This window comes from Garra rufa, chromosome 19 (genome assembly GCF_049309525.1).
Source record: "Garra rufa chromosome 19, GarRuf1.0, whole genome shotgun sequence".
NCBI lineage: Eukaryota > Metazoa > Chordata > Actinopteri > Cypriniformes > Cyprinidae > Garra > Garra rufa.
Genome location: NC_133379.1, coordinates 38,620,402 through 38,637,242, shown reverse-complemented (window position 1 = coordinate 38,637,242; position 16,841 = coordinate 38,620,402). Strand labels below are relative to the sequence as shown.

The 16,841-nt window shown below is 32.2% G+C and overlaps 2 protein-coding genes across 2 annotated transcripts in view; one reads left to right on the top strand and one right to left on the bottom strand.

The window, feature by feature from the left end:
* Positions 1 to 205: 205 nt before the first annotated feature.
* On the top strand, positions 206 to 10,114 carry spout1 (SPOUT domain containing methyltransferase 1). The gene is made up of 12 exons (XM_073824511.1): positions 206 to 278; positions 447 to 486; positions 1,048 to 1,179; positions 2,901 to 3,060; positions 3,147 to 3,236; positions 3,318 to 3,367; positions 4,101 to 4,231; positions 4,311 to 4,383; positions 6,129 to 6,227; positions 6,320 to 6,422; positions 7,744 to 7,891; positions 9,181 to 10,114. The coding sequence occupies exons 1-12, from the start codon at positions 222 to 224 to the stop codon at positions 9,253 to 9,255; spliced, it is 1,158 nt and encodes a 385-aa protein (XP_073680612.1). The 5' UTR covers positions 206 to 221; the 3' UTR covers positions 9,256 to 10,114.
* Positions 10,115 to 13,371: 3,257 nt separating this feature from the next.
* st6galnac6 (ST6 (alpha-N-acetyl-neuraminyl-2,3-beta-galactosyl-1,3)-N-acetylgalactosaminide alpha-2,6-sialyltransferase 6) overlaps positions 13,372 to 16,841 on the bottom strand; it is a 7,598-nt gene continuing 4,128 nt past the window's right edge. The window contains 5 exon segments of the mRNA XM_073824832.1: positions 13,372 to 14,599; positions 14,715 to 14,822; positions 16,253 to 16,386; positions 16,388 to 16,611; positions 16,614 to 16,662. Coding sequence (XP_073680933.1) covers positions 14,413 to 14,599; positions 14,715 to 14,822; positions 16,253 to 16,386; positions 16,388 to 16,611; positions 16,614 to 16,662 — 702 coding nt within the window. The 3' untranslated portion in view covers positions 13,372 to 14,412.

Genomic DNA, 16,841 nt, shown 5'->3' with positions numbered 1-16,841 from the left:
CATCCACTGCAATAACTGCAAAACTTCTCCTGATTTGAGTATTAATTCTTTATTTCTATGCTGAAAATAAATATATGAAATATATATGTATTGATGTAGTAAGAAAATCACGTTGGGCTAAATAAAAAAGACGTCAGTGTTTGCAAAGAACGTTAGGAACTAAATATTTAGGGTGTTTGTTCTTTCGAGGCTCACTGCAGGTGTAACACACATAGAGCAGCATGGCGAATGAACCTCCAGTGAAGAAAAATAAACCAAATACACCCTCAAATGAAAAGGTTTGAACTTAATTTGTGCTTTTTATAATACTGTATTCGTTATACGTTTGAAATGATAAAAATGACTTTATTGGCAGGTTGTTTTGTGTCACATTTATGGTCTAAAACTGTTTAAAGCTGTGTTTATGTTGGTTTAATATCACGTGTTTATAATATTCCTATTTGTAGGGCGAAGAGAAAATAGACTGGAGGAAATTGAAAGAACAAAGTAAGTGACAAAGTTAAAATATTGTACATTTCGTATTTAATTCTGACCGTTTGTGATGTCAATCAAATAATTATAGTATAACTTGCATTAAATGCATGTAAATATCAGCTGTCACTCAATATCTCCCAATAATATGTCTTAGTATTATGTGTAATAACGTTTATATGCTTATTTTATGATCAAAACATATAATGCAATGCAATATACCTTAATTATTGAGAGATGAATAATTTAAAGAGTCTCAAAAGCCTGATTATCATAGTTGATAATCATTTCAGCATGATTTTCCTAAAAAATTATAGATTATTATCTTAAATCCAGTTTGTGTTCCTCTTAAAATATTGTTAATAATATCAATGTTATTCTTATGTTTACTTTATAAAAATCAGTGGAGATTTCACAGCAAAAAAACATTCATGATCCATGAGCTGAAGATGTGCGATAGGGTTTTCACTTTCAGCAAATTTTTGATGTTGATTATTTAGATGCTTTAGTAATTCATATATTAAATGTAATATTGTAGTGCTGACTTCATAACTGCTGTCTGCGTTTTTGCCCCAGAGAAAGAAGAGAGGAGACAGTGGAAAGAGCGCAAACTCATCCAACAGCTGGAGAAAGAGAAGCAGAAGCAGAAGAAGAAAGAAGAAGAGGAACATGAGCAGCGGGTTCAACAGGAAGAGAAGGAAAGTAAAGGTGAGCAGCACCATCATGCAATATTTGTATTAGACTGTGTACATCCCACTATAATGGATACTATACTAGGAATTTTAAACTTGCCATTTTTAGATGAACTCACAAATATGATAATCCTTGTGCGAGGGACACCCATGCTAAAATTGAAAAGGCAACTATAGTTTCATATACTAAAAAAAAAATCGAATTGATGTATTGAAAACAATAATGTTATATAAATGTTATTATTATTTTTTTCTACTCGCTGTAGTACTGCATTATGTGTTTATTAATTATATATTTTTAAATGATTATATATTTTAATTATTTTTTTAAAAGTATTTTTTCCAATTTTTATTTATTAATACATTTTTTTATACTGTTTTTCCATGGACCCCAGTTTGAAAACCCCCTGTTCTGTACTACATATTGTACTATACATTATAGTTAACTAAAACTAAAAATTGTATAATTACATAAAACTTGAAATAAAACAAATGTTAACTGAAATAAAATCTGAAATATAAAATATGTATGAAATTTAAAATATAAACTAAGTGCATATATATATATATATATATATATATATATATATATATATATATATATATATATATATGTATATGTATATGTATATATGTGTGTGTGTGTGTGTGTGACCCTGGACCACAAAACCAGTCTTAAGTCGCTGGGGTATATTTGTAGCAATAGCCAAAAATACATTGTATGGGTCAAAATTATTGATTTTTCTTTTATGCCAAAAAACATTAGGAAATTAAGTAAAGATCATGTTCCATGAAGATTTTTTGTAAAATTCCTACTGTAAACATATCAAAATGTAATTTTTGATTAGTAATATGCATTGTTAAGAACTTAATTTGAACTTAACTTTAAAGGTGATTTTCTCAGTATTTTGATTTTTTTGCACCCTCAGATTCCTGATTTTCAAACAGTTGTATCTCGGCCAAATATTGTCCTATCCTAACAAACCATAGAAAGCTTAGTTATTGAGCTTTCATATGAAGTATACATCTCAGTTTTGTAAAATTTAACCTTATGACTGGTTTTGTGGTCCAGGGTCACACACACATATATATATATATATATATATATATAATTAAATAAAAACTCTGGACCACAAAACCTGTCATAACTGATTTTTCTTTTTAAATTGAGATTTATACAGGGTGCCAAAAAATCTGAGCATTATCTGAGGAGTTTAAAAACATAAAAATATTGAGAAATTCGCCTATAAAATTGTCTAAAGAAAGTACTTAGCGATGCATATAACCAATCAAAAATTATGTTTCAATATATTTACGGTAGGACATTTACAAAATATCTTCATTGAACATGATCTTTACTTGATATCCTAATGATTTTTGTCATAAAAGGAAAAATTCCTAATTTTGACCCATACAATGTATTACAAATAAACCTGTGCTACTTAAAACTGGTTTTGTGGTCCAGGGTACATATAGCATTAAATAGTGTTAATGTACCAAAATAATTAAAACTTAAATAAAGAATAATACAAATATATCATATACATAAAAAAACAAAACAGAAACACACAAAAAACGACTAAAGCTTTAACTAAAATTAAAATGGAAACAAAATAATAATCTAAACATTAATAAGAACTTTAATAGTGCACCAAAGATAAAATTAAAATAAGACTGCTACTATATACAGTATTATACCAGAGTACTATACCTTTCTTATTTGTTTTGTCTTGTCAGGTCGTTTATATACGTTGAGCGTGGCTCTTCCCGGTTCAGTGATGGATAATGCTCAGTCGCCAGAGCTGCGTACGTATCTGGCGGGTCAGATCGCCCGCGCCTGCGGTGTGTTCTGTGTGGATGAGGTGATCATATTCGATGAGCTGGGGGAGGATGCAAAGTGAGTTGATACTTTATAGTTTTTGTCATTGATTATCATGTACCAGCTATTCAAATTGTTAGGAACTCATATTATCTTTATGTCAGGAGCGTTGAGGGAGAGTTCAAAGGCGTTGGGAAGAAAGGCCAGGCCTGCATTCAGCTCGCACGCATCTTGCAATACATCGAGTGTCCACAGTAAGTGCTGTCACCATCACATTTCAGTCATTTCAGTACATATAGACAGCAGATTTAGCATTGTATCTGTGCTTTGCACAGGTATCTGCGGAAATCTTTCTTCCCGAAGCATCGAGACCTTCAGTTTGCTGGTGAGTATGAGAATCTAAACTTAATTTTATTGGAGTTTGCTTAATGAGTTTAAATATGTTTATATGAATAGGAAAATTGGCTGAAAATTCAAGATGTAGATGAGTTTGTTTCTTCGTCAGATTTAGAGAAATTTAGCATTTTCCATCATTGGATCCTCTGGAGTGAATGGGTGCCGCCAGAACTGCTGATAAAAACATCACAATAATCCACACCACTCCAGTCCAGTCCATCAGTTAACATCTTGAGAAGCCAAAAGCTGTGTGTTTGTAAGAAACAAATCCATAATTTTAAGGAAGTTTCAACTTCAAAATGTCACTTCTGACCAAATTATAAATCCATAATCCATAATAACGTTTTCCTCCAGTGAAAATGTTGTTTAGGGCTGTTTTGGACAGTTTTTTCCCCCTCTCCTGATTCAGACCAGACAACCTTTTCAATGAAGAAAGCAATATTATGTACTGAGGACTCCCAATATAAAAAAAAACATCTTAATGATGGATTTGTTTCTTACAAACATGCATCTTTTGGCTTTACAAGATGTTAATTGGTGGACTGGAGTGGTGTGGATTACTTGTGGATTATTATGATCCCATTCCCGTTCACTGCAGAGGGTCCATTGGTGAGCAAGTGATACTGCATTTCTCCAAATCTGATGAAATAACAATCTTGGATGGCTTGATGATGAGCACATTTTCAGCAAATGATAACTTCTGGCTGAACTTTTCCTTTAAGGTCTGTTGAATCCTCTGGACAGCCCACATCACATGCGCATCGATGAGGAGGCCGAGTTTCGAGAAGGGGTGGTGCTCGATAAGCCGTGCAAACCAGGGAAAGGGTCCTTCGTCAACTGTGGGATGAGGAAGGTGTGTGTTTGAAGCTGCACAGACTGATTGATTTTTCATTGAACAGGATGTGACCTCAGTCTGTCTATTCTATTTACAGGATGTTCAGATCGATAAACAGCTACAGCCTGGACTGAGAGTGACTGTACAGCTCAACAAGAACCAAAACAAAGGTACACACCCTGCATGAGTTGTCATAATTTTTTAGGGGTTCAAGAGCGTAGCGCTGAAAGCCTATTGCAATTGTTAGAATTGTCATGGATCAGGGATGTCCACAAACTACTGATAGTGCAGACCAAACCGTAAGTCGTAGAGACTTGAAACTTGGAGGGATGGTAGTACTCACACTGCCAACAACCAAATCTCGCCCCAATTGGCCGGACGGGGGCGCTATAGTGATCAAAAGTATGAAATCACTCATAAATCCTATACCGTCAGTCACAGGCTCAAGTGTCTTAAATTTTCGCAAAACCTACTTTTGCGAACTTGTCCAAGGTTTTTCGCTTGATCAGAACCAAACCAGTGCAGAAAGATAGTCTGGAGAGCAATAACATTATTTGTGTAAGGGCTCAATCTGAGGTCACAGGACAGAAATAGCAGAGCTTGGCCACTTGGTGGCGCTATTAAAAAAAAAACATAAAAATGGCTATAACTGTGCAACCATTAGTCCTATGAACATGAAAATTGGTGTGCACGGTCTTAGTCCAAAGTGCCACAAGTGTCTACAAGGACATATGTATATCTCAAAACATGGCCACCACTGGCCGACAAATTTTGAGCACGTTAGACAAGATTAACGGAGGCCAGCCTCCAAAGGTCTGAGAGAAATTTTAAAGAAATCAGCCACTGGGAGGTTAATATTTTCAAGAGAGTAAACAGTTATACATTGCACGATTTTTCACACATGCATGCAATATTCATATCAAATGATATAACTCCTCATTCTGGACAACTTTGCCTCTAGAACCACTGCTGTCAATCAAATCATTTGTTAAATAATTGAGATGTAGTAAAAACTGCTGTACAATTCTCTGGCCTCTCTATGTCAATAATTATCCCAAAAATGTTGAAATGTACTCTTTGGGAAGCTATAACAGGGTCGTTTAGAAAAGGGGCCTGTCCAAATGTACCTAAAATCCTATAAAGCCTAAAGAAAAACTCAATACTTCACAAAACCTGCTGAGCACATTCGACAGGTGATTCTAAACAAGCCTGCAAAGTTATAGGGGAAACGGACAACAGCTAACACTATAACAGTCATAAACATTAAAAAAAAAAAAAATTCTATGGTGATTTTCCAAAAATGTTTTTTTTTTTTTTATAATTTTTCATATGTGACCCTGAACCACAAAACCAGTCATAAGGTTAAATTTTACAATTTACAAAACTGAGATATATACATATGAAAGCTCAATAAATAAGCTTTCTATTGATGTATGGTTTGTTAGGATAGGACAATATTTGGCTGAGATACATCTATTTGAAAATCTGGAATCTAAGGGTGCAAAAAAATCAAAATACTGAGAAAATCACCTTTAAAGTTGTCCAAATTAAGTTCTTAACAATGCATATTACTTATCAAAAATTACATTTTGATAGGTTTACAGTAGGAATTTTACAAAAAATCTTAATGTAACATGATCTTTACTTAATTTCCTAATGATTTTTGGCATAAAAGAAAAATCAATAATTTTGACCCATACAATGTATTTTTGGCTATTGCTACAAATATACCCCAGCGACTTAAGACTGGTTTTGTGGTCCAGGGTCACATATGTGCTTAAATGCCTAAAAAGCACTTAAACCCCGGTAATGGCTGTCAACACTGATTTTCACAGATACATTACACTATAGAGCATAAACTGTTGTTCAGACCTGTTGCTCAAATGTTTGTCTGAACCCTTTGTGTGTATTTCAGAGGGTAAACGGTGTAAAGGTGTTGTTGTGGCTCCTCACGTCCCGAGGACAGAGGGTGGTCTGTACTGGGGCTACGGTGTCCGTCTGGCTTCCTGTCTCAGTGAGTTCTATTTATTTTTCCTTTTCCCACTAGTTTCATTCTTTATTCGCCATCTACTAGTAAAATTAAAAACATTCTGTGTGTTTGTGTAGGCGCTGTGTTCACAGAGTGTCCGTATAAAGATGGATATGATCTGACCATTGGTACATCAGAGAAAGGAACCAACGTAGATCACGTCACTCTTTCTCCATTCAAGTAAGTTTGCATGAGTATCTGTCCGTGTTTTATTTTAGTGTTGATGAATGTGTTTAGTTAAAGCAATTGTTCAGCCAGAAATTAAATGAAAAAAGTTGCTGAAAATGTCCTCACCCTCAGGCCATCAAAGATGTAGATGATCTTGTTCCTTCGTCGGATTTGGAGAAATGTAGCATTGCATCACTTGCTCAGCAACGGATCCTCTGGAGTGAATGGGTGCCGTCAGAATGAGAGTCCAAACAGCTGATAAAAACATCACATTAATCCACAAGTAATCCACAGCACTCCAGTCCATCAGTTAACATCTTGTGGAGCCAAAAGCTGTGTGTTTCTAAGAAACAAATCCATAATAATATTAATAATAATAATTCATTACATTTTATATAGCGCTTTTCTAGACACTCAAAGCGCTTACAGTGTCAGGGGTATCTCCTCATCCACCACCAGTGTGCAGCATCCACCTGGATGATGCGACGGCAGCCATAGTGCGCCAGAACGCCCACCACACACCAGCTTACTGGTGGAGAGGAGACAGAGTGATGAAGCCAATCGGAATATGGGGATGATTCGGGGGCCATGATGGTCAGAGGCCAATGGGTAAATTTGGCCAGGATGCCGAGGTCACACCTCTACTCTTTTCGAAAGACATCCTGGGATTTTTAATGACCACAGAGAGTCAGGACCTCGGTTTAACGTCTCATCCGAAAGACGGTGCTTTTTTTTTGGCAGTATAGTGTCCCCGTCACTATACTGGGGTGCTAGGACCCACACAGACCACAGGGTGAGCACCCCCTGCTGGCCTCACTAGCACAAATAATTAGGACGTTTTAACTTCAAACCATAATATCTGGCCATAAACCAGTCCAAAATCTAAAATAAGGCTTCCTCCAGTCAAAATATTTATCCCCTGTTGTCCTCTTACATCAAAATTCACCTACAAATTAGTTTAGAGGTGTTTTGGCCTTTTTTTGGCTTGTAAATTGACTTTTTGCACTGGAGGAAGTGTTATAATGGATTTTGGACTCGTTTTAGCCGTTTAAAGTTAAAAACGTTTTTATTTCTTATAAACATGCATCTTTTGTCTTCTCAAAATGTTAACTGATGGACTGGAGTGGTGTGGATTATTGTGTTGTTTTTATCAGCTGTTTGGACTCTCATTCTGACGGCACCCATTCACTGCAGAGGATTCACTGGTGAGCAAGTCATGCTATATTTCTCCAAAACTGATCTCAGGGTTAGAACATATTAGCAAATGTTTATTTCTAGGTGAACTATTCTTTTAATTATACTGCAAGATATATATTTCAGTGTTCTCCGTCAGGCACATGCTGGTGGTGTTCGGTGGTCTTCAGGGATTAGAGGCCAGTGTTGATGGCGATGAGAATCTAAACATCACTGACCCCAGCGTGCTCTTTGACCTTTATCTCAACACCTGTCCGGGGCAGGGCAGCCGCACCATCCGCACTGAGGTGAGACAGAAAATGCATTTCTGTAAAGGGTCCATAGGGAAAAATGGTTTAATTTGAACCTTTTTTTTTTTTGACAAAATTCATGTTCTTTTTTGTTTAAAGGCCCATGCACACCAAGAAAGATAATTATAACTATAAAGTTTTAAAAATCACTCTAATTCAATGAGAATAACGGAAGTCCACGCTACAGCTAAAGTTTGTGATTGTTGGTGTCAATTATGAATATAGTACATTTAGAAAATTTTGTGTATATATATATTTTTCATCATTCTGTTTGGCTTATTTTTTATTTCAAGTATTTTAATAATATAATAATATAATAATTAACACTAAGTTATTTTTTTCTAATATTTTTTATTTCAGCTTTAATTAATGAAAATTATATAATTTTTTTTAGTTTTCACAATTAAAAGAAATTAGATAAATTAGATAATTGAATTTTGTGATTTACAACGGCATAATAGGGTTTAGTATCATTTGTATTATTACAGTATTTATTAATATTAAAAAAAAAACTTTAAAAATTATTTTTATATTTTTAGTTTATTTTTAATTTAACTGAGTAATTTTGTTACATGCATTTAGCTTTTTTTCCCAGTTTTTTTTATTTCTGTTTGGCTTATTTTTATTGCAGTTTAAGTCATTTTAATACTTAAACTTATTTTTCTTAGGTTTTTCTTCTAATATTATATTAGTTAATATTTTATTTTTATATTTTCAGTTTTCATTTTAATTTTGGTTTAAGTTAGCTGTATTTGAAAACCATTATGTTTTTATTTTATTTCAGATTCAGAGTTTTAGTTAACAAAAACAACACTCCAGTATAGAGAGATACAGTAATAATAATCACAATACACTGACTTAAAATTTTTGTTTTGTTTTTAATGCAACATATAAAATGTGTTAGTTTTTTTTCACTTAAAATAACTTTAATTAATGAAAATATTTTTTAATATAAATTATTTTTTTTAGTATACAGTAACAACTTCAGCATGAAGTAATACAAAATTGAAAGTAATTTATATAAAATCAGAACTTAATTTTTGATTAGTAATATGCATTGCTAAGAACTTCATGTGGACAACTTTAAAGGTGATTTTCTTCATATTTAGATTTTTTTTGCATCCTCAAATTTCCAAATAGATGTATCTCAGCCAAAAATGTTCCTATCCTAACAAACCATACATCAATGGAAAGCTTATTTATTTAAACATTTTGACTGGTTTTGTGGTCTACAGTTATCATTCTGTTCAGTCTAGGTTAAGTAAGTGTTTTTGTCTTTCATACAGGAGGCCATATTGATCAGTTTATCAGGACTCAGGCAGAAAATTGCTTCCATATTTCCAGACCAATCCAAAGGATGACCACAGGAAGTACATTAAAAGGACCACAGGAAAAACAGCTGTCAAGACCTTATCAGTGTACATTTTTGTGAATCATTTTGTATTGAAAAATCAGTTTGTATCAGTGAATGGTCATGAATATTGTTTAGAACCATAAACAATCAATTCATGAAACTCAAGTCTGTTTTCAAATGTATACGTTTATTTTTTAAGACAGGCATGTCAAGAACATTCATAATGAGGAACGAGCAAAACAATCAGCTCATATCACTGCAGTCATAAGTAATAATCATCATTGTCATAATAATACATACTGATTTCAGTCTGCAACCCTGTCCGGAAATAATACAAATGCCCCAGATGGTTATTACCCACAATCCCTCTGCTCTTGTGCTCAGGCAGATGGTCGGTTTTAAATAATGAAACCAATGAAGACAAACACGTTCTCTGTTGTGGGTGATAATTAAGATTATTATCAAGCAGGACTTGAAAATGAAAAATTGAATACTTGGGATGTTCACAATGAAATATGTCATTCAAAACTAGAAGTTGGTCTCATGCTTTTGATTTTTGACACTTGATGATTAGAGGCGACAAAAGCATCTTTTGTAGATGCAAGGTCAACTTAAAAGAATAGTTGCCCTAAAAATTAGGTTTCGCTCGCCTTTAGGCCATCCAAGATTTCTTCATAGGAATTTAGAAAAATGTAGCATTGGATCACTAATGGAGTGAATGGGTGCCGTCAGAATGAGAGTCCAAACTGCTGATAAAAACATCACAATAATCCACACCACTCCAGTCCATCAGTTAACATCTTGAGAAGCCAGAAGTTGTGTGTTTGTAAGAAACAAATCCATCATTAAAGCTTCTTAACTTTAAACCACTGGAGTCGCATTTTTATAAACTTCATACTCGACCTAAAATGACGCGCCAAAACAGCGGAACGGATCACATAACAAGCGCTCAGTGTTGTTTATGGCAAATATATTTGAATAATAATCAATAATATTTAATCTAAAGCCAAACAAGCTTTATTCAAGCCTTTTTAGCTCTGTTCGATTTCAGGCTTGACTCGGACTCCAGGTTAAAGACTTGCGATTAAAGACTGCATTAAACTGGCCAAAATCACTTCTGGCCAAAATACCAGTCCGTAATCAGTGGTGTAATGTAACAAAGTAATAATACTTTGTTACAGTACTTAAATATTTTTTGGAAGTATCTGTACTTGAAATCAGTTTTTATTTTTCAGCCTACTTTTACTCCACTACATTTCCTAATTAAAATGTATACTTTACTCCGATGTATTTCCCGGAAGCATATTCTTATGTCCTATAGTTACTTCCTACAAAATAGTCAGAATTGCGAGATGTAAACTTGCAACTGTGAGAAAAAAGTTTTTTTTTTCTTCTTAATTTTGCTGAACAAAATTATCTCACATTAGTATTGTGTTCTATCTAGGAAGTGTTTTCTTACAAAAAAAAGTTAGCATTTGCATTGAAATTTAGTTTTCTTTCTTTCACCTTTTTATTTCCATCAGCAAAAACAAAGTTTATAAACTCTACCTCAGAAAAAAGTCAGAATTGCGAGATTAAAAAAATCTCACAAATGCAAGTTTGTATCTCGTAATTCTGACTTCATTTTAGGAAATTCTGGATTTCTGGTAATACAAACCCAATTCTGACTTTTTTTCTCAGAATTGGGTGATTATAAACTTGCAGTTCCAAGAAATACTATCAGAATTGTAAGATATAAACTCAGAATTCTGACTTTTTTCCTTAGAAATTGATCATATAAACTTGCAATTGTGAGAAATAATTTTCCTCACAATTGCGAGTTTGTATCTCACAAATCTGATTTTTTTCCCTCACAATTCTGACTTTTTTCCCCGAATTGCGTGATATAAACTCACGCAATTAGAAAGAAATAAAGTCAAAGTTGTAATATAAACTTTAAACTTTTTTTCTCAGAAATTGATAATATAAACTCACAATTGTGAGAAATAATTTCCCTCACAAATGTGAGTTTGTATCTCACAATTCTGACTTTTTTCCTCACAAATGCAAGTCTGTATCTCATAATTCTGACTTTTTCCCCAGAACTGGGTGATATAAAGTCAGAATTGCAACATAACCTCTAAACTTTTTTTCTCAGAAATGGATAATATAAACTCACAACTGCAAAAAAAAGAAAAAAATGTTGCATTTACTTGTACTTTTACTTTCAATATTTAAGATAAAAAAAAAATACTTTTTGTACTTCAGTACAAAAAATATCACATACTTTTTAGACTTTTACTCAAGTAATATTCTAAATGGTAACTTCTACCAAAGTCGTTTTCTGGTAAGATATCTGTACTTTTACTTAAGTATGGCTTTCAGGTACTTCATACACCACCGTCAATAATCCATAATAACGTTTCCTACAGGAGAAAAATATGCACAAAATGTCTTAAAGATGGATTTGTTTCTTACAAAAATGCAACTTTTGGCTTCTCAAGATGTTAACTGATGGACTGGAGTGGTGTGGATTATTGTGATGTTTTTATCAGCTGTTTGGACTCTCATTCTGACGGCACCCATTCATATTGGTGAGCAAGTGATGCTAAATTTCTCCAAATCTGATGAAGAAACAAACTCATCTACATCTTTGATGGCCTGAGGGTCATTTTCAGCTCATTTTAATTTCTAGGTGAACTATTTCTTAAATTCAAATGAATCTGAGCGCTTGTGTTATTTGTGGGTTTTCTGTACAAATCGAAGGCAAGACATTCAAAGCAGCACACAAGTTACCCAGACTACCACTACCTGTTACCAACAACAACTTGAGTTCTCCAATGAAAGCACAGTGTCAGAAACAGCTTGGTCCAATGAGAGCAGAGCATTTACAACAGTCAAATGAAATACTTTGGAAACACAAGCGAGTTCTAGTGTGTTAAATGTGTGTTTATACACTAACAGCTGTAGCCAGAGAAATTCAAGTTGTACAACTGATCAATAACATTACAACTACTAGGTATAAAGTCGGAATAAACTGAAAGGCCTCTAAACACCGCTGACACTTTAAACGGCGACAGTATGTTTGTGATTGTTGTTAGTGAGTATGAATGTAGTACATTTTGTTTACTTCTTGGGTTATATGATATGTCCAGGTCATATTTTACCACACAAAAAAATTATATTTTACACAATGCCTATTTTAGGTCCAATAAGATGTTTTGCTAATTCTAATAACATGATTGAATTATGTGATTTACATTGCAGAAAATCTGATTATGGCATTATAGTGTTTAGTTTATATTTATGTATTATTTTTAGTGCTGTCAAAATATTAATCGTGATGAATCACATCCGAAATAAAAGTTTTTGTTTAAATAATATGTGTGTACTGTGTGTGTGTGTATATATATATATATATATATATATATATACACACACACACACACACATACCGTATATATTTACATTTTATTCATTTATTTTCATATATAAAAATATATTTAATATATAGACATAATATATTTTTCTTAAATCCATGCATGTGTGTATTTACATATACATAATAAATATACATAGTACACACAAATATATTATGTGCACCAATTATTAGAGTTATCAATATTTTAATAAGATTTTTATTATTTGTATATTTTCAGTTTTCAATTTACTTGTAATTTTGTTATGTGCATTTATCAGTTTGGCTTTATTTTTTCAGTTTTAGTTATTTTAGTACTTACATTTCAAATTTTCATTCAAGTTTTTCTTTTAATATTTTATAAATCAATATTTTAATTGGCTTTTGTTTTTGTGTTTTCAGTTTTCGTTTTAATTTTGGTTTAAGTTTTATTAATTTTGTGTATATGTGTATGTTTTATTAGCTTTTTAAATACTTCTATTTAATTTATTTTAATTTCAGTTTTAGTGGTTTTTAAAAATTACATATTTTTTATATTAAAAGTTAAATCATTCATTTTTTCAAAAAATTTTAAATTTCAAATAAAAAAGTTATAGTTTTAGTTATTTTTTAATTTTTAATGAAGCATTAAAAATTAAATTGTTAAATTTTTCAAAAAATGTCAAGTTTTTTTTAAATACTTTAAATTAAAAAAAAAAAAACTTTTCAAAAAGTTTTAGGTTTAGTTAACAATAACAAATCTCCAGTATGAGATAATACAGTAATAAGCAAAATACATTGACATTTTTTTAAATAAGTATATATTGCATTCAATGCGACAAATATTACTAAGATGTACACTTTACACAATGTACTGTAAAATTTAAATTTATAATTTCAATAATGAAAAATGGCTGTGAAATGTGTTTAAATGTTATAGCAATACTATCAAAATACAAAACACATTAATAGTCCTATATAGGCCTTGTTTTCTTAGTCAAAAAAATGACCTGGAGATGTTCTTATAGTGGACAAAATTCCATATTAAATGAAATAATAGAATGTTCTAGAACTTTAACTGACATTTGGTAAGTTTTCATATTCATAAAGGTATAAAGGCTTCCCAAAAAGTACACAAAATGTGTTGTGATTTAAAATGGCCATTTACCCGGTCATTTAAAAAGGTGTGTTTTTTAAATAGTTTACTGTAGTGTTGTCTTTTTTTAGGGCATTTTAAAACCATATAAACTTGTAAAAATATTTGTTTGGAATAACAATTTACATAGTTCTTATTTACACAATAAAACATACTCTTAAGTTTGTAAAGTTGTTAAATTCTCCTTCCTATTGTCTTGTAGTTTCACAAAACTAACATTCAGATGTGTTGATTGTACCACAGGATGTAAGTCAATCTTCCATTTGGCAGCTGACATAAAATATTTCTCTTTCATTCTCATTCAAAAGGCCTCCGTTCTGTGAGAAACAACTGATTATGGGTGAAAAACTGTGTGAGAGAAAGAGTAGGAAAACTTAACGGCAGTAACATGTAGATGGTTTTGAAAACGTCATGCTTAAGACAATAAACAATTCCGTCATCCGTTCAATCAACTAAGATTGTCCACCCTTGGTTTTTTCTTGGATTTTGCAAGGCCTCCATTTTGGCTCAGTCACTAATCCAGATCAAAGAAAAACCAGCAGCCATTTTGGATCAAAAGGTCACAGAGGTACAGAAAGCCGCCATCTTGGCTCCAACTCACCAGTCAGATGGGTTGTTTTCTCTTGTGTTTCTCACCACGTTGGGTGGCTGTAGCTGATGTTGTACTGCTTGGCCCAGCGTGCAAACACCTGTTTCTCTGTGATGAAGCGGTGGTGTGATCCACGGCGCCCCCTCTCGTTCTGGAGGTACGTCACACACTCGTCTGGACCTCTGGGTTTGTAATAGTGATAAGGCAGCCGTTTGGGCTGAGGACGCTTCCTACAGGAAAGAGAATTAAGGAAATTATATTTCAGGGACTATAGTATATCAATTCATTTTTAGACTGGAATAATAAAAAACTGGACCTTTTGAAGGTTGAATTATTTTGTCTTACCCACAATGGTTTGGTGGCACCATCCCATAAACCTTTATGTTGTCACACATCTCTATGGCAATGACCATGGTAAACCAGCCCGTGCTTAACCAGGACTGAGACTTCTTTCTGTGAAACAATAATAATCACTGAAAAACTTAGCAAGCTTAAAGATTTTCAGACAATACAATAAAGAACTGATTAGAGCTGTTTGTATATAGATGTAAAAATATATTTATTATTCTAATAAATGATTACATGAAAAAAATTAGTATTACATTTATTTTTATAATAATTGAAATTATTTTATTATTAATTAATAGGATTAATTATATTTATTTTATATTTATTTATTTTATCTTCATATATTATAACAGTACAGTAAAGGACAAATTAGGGCTGAGCAATAAACCAATACTGAGCAAAAAATTTAAATAAAAAAATTAATAAATATATAAACATCCACAATATTGAAAACAATATGCGCAATATTGATATTATTATTATTATTATTATTTTAATAAATATCATACAACCAAAATATTTCAAACATGTTGTAGGTTTTAATATCAATAAATAAAACTAACAAAATAAATAAATCCAGAATATTGAAAAACAATATTCACAATATAATTATTATTATTGTATTATTAAATGTATTATTTTTTTAAATAACTGAAATTATTTTATTTTATTATTAATTATTATGATAAATTATATTTAATCATATATTTAAGTTTACTTAATTTCTTCATGTATTATTATATTACACAAAATTAGTGATGAGCAAAAAACAATACTGAGCAAAAAAAATGAAAATAAATGAAAATAAATATATAAACATCCACAATATTGAAAATATCACAATATTATTATTAATATTTTTTATTATTAACAACCAAGATATTTCAACCATGTTGCAGGTTTTATTATCAATAAATAAAAAATAAAAAAACACAAAAGATAAAAGATCACAATTATTATTGTAATTTAGTTAAGTTGAATGAAAATTATATAGACATTTAAAATAATAAAAACAATAAAAATGACAGAAAACAACAAAACCAAAAACAGAAAATTAAAAAAATTAATTCAATTGAAGATAATAACAACGACAATTATAATAGTATATTAATGGTACAAAAACAAAACTGTTGTAGTACACAAGTTTAATTTTTTACAAAAATATAATAAAAAAACAAAACAAATAAAAATGCAATGATAAACAAATTAAAAAATTATTTTTGTCATAAATGAACTGTTATACAATCATTTTGATAACATTTTAAAAGATTGATTCAGTTGTTTAAGTTTTAATAAATTAATAAGTTATGTATGCATTCATTTTTGAGGTCTAACAAGTATGTGGGTTGCATTTGGATATTGAAATTAATATTAGAATAATAAATAATGGTATTGAATGACATGGGGAAAAAATTGTGATACTATTTTGTTCTTATTGCCCTGCCCTGCTAGAGCAAATGTTACAGTTGTAACAATAAAAACAACAAAAATACACAAATAAACACAAATAAAGTACATGAAGTGAAGGTGTTTACCTGTCTCTGCCGGTCTCCTTCTGAAAGAGCGTGTCAAACTTCTGCATTTTGCCAGGTGAGATGAAGAAGAAGGACAGGTTACTGTAGGTCATACTGACTCTCTGGATCAGCCGGTACAGCGTTCCCTTTGGCGTCGCGGCCGATCTTCGTCGACGGGCCCCAGAATATGATGGCAGGGCTCTCTGAGCGATTGAGGAACTCTGCAGGTTTGCGAACCACCCGGAAAACGCTGGAATGGGCCACGACGCGCACGCTGGTCCGGTTGCCCACATCTGATTCGTAGCCAGTGGTTGGGGCGTCGTTCATGCGGATGACGCACTCCGTGCGGTCGATCTCGTCTCCGGCGTGAGTCCCAACACGTGACTTGAGCTGGTCACTAATGCACACTGACGGCAGCGCAGGTTCATGCTCTGAAATAACAATTCATTACAAGAGTGCTACTTTTCTATATACCAAATAATATATATATATTTAGCAAAAATACATAACTGGTCAAAAATATATTGGTAATAATATTTTTGACCATTGGTAATTTTTTGTTTTTTTAAAGAAGTCTCTTCTGCTCACCAAGCCTGCATTTATTTGATCC

What these genes read in the sequence shown, in the direction of transcription:
- spout1 (XM_073824511.1), top strand. Translation starts at nt 222, where the DNA reads ATGGCGAATGAACCTCCAGTGAAGAAAAATAAACCAAATACACCCTCA. An exon ending in GGAAGAGAAGGAAAGTAAAG is followed by an intron (nt 1,180 to 2,900) that starts GTGAGCAGCACC and finishes TTGTCTTGTCAG; the next exon opens with GTCGTTTATATACGTTGAGC. An exon ending in GTCACTCTTTCTCCATTCAA is followed by an intron (nt 6,423 to 7,743) that starts GTAAGTTTGCAT and finishes GTTCTCCGTCAG; the next exon opens with GCACATGCTGGTGGTGTTCG.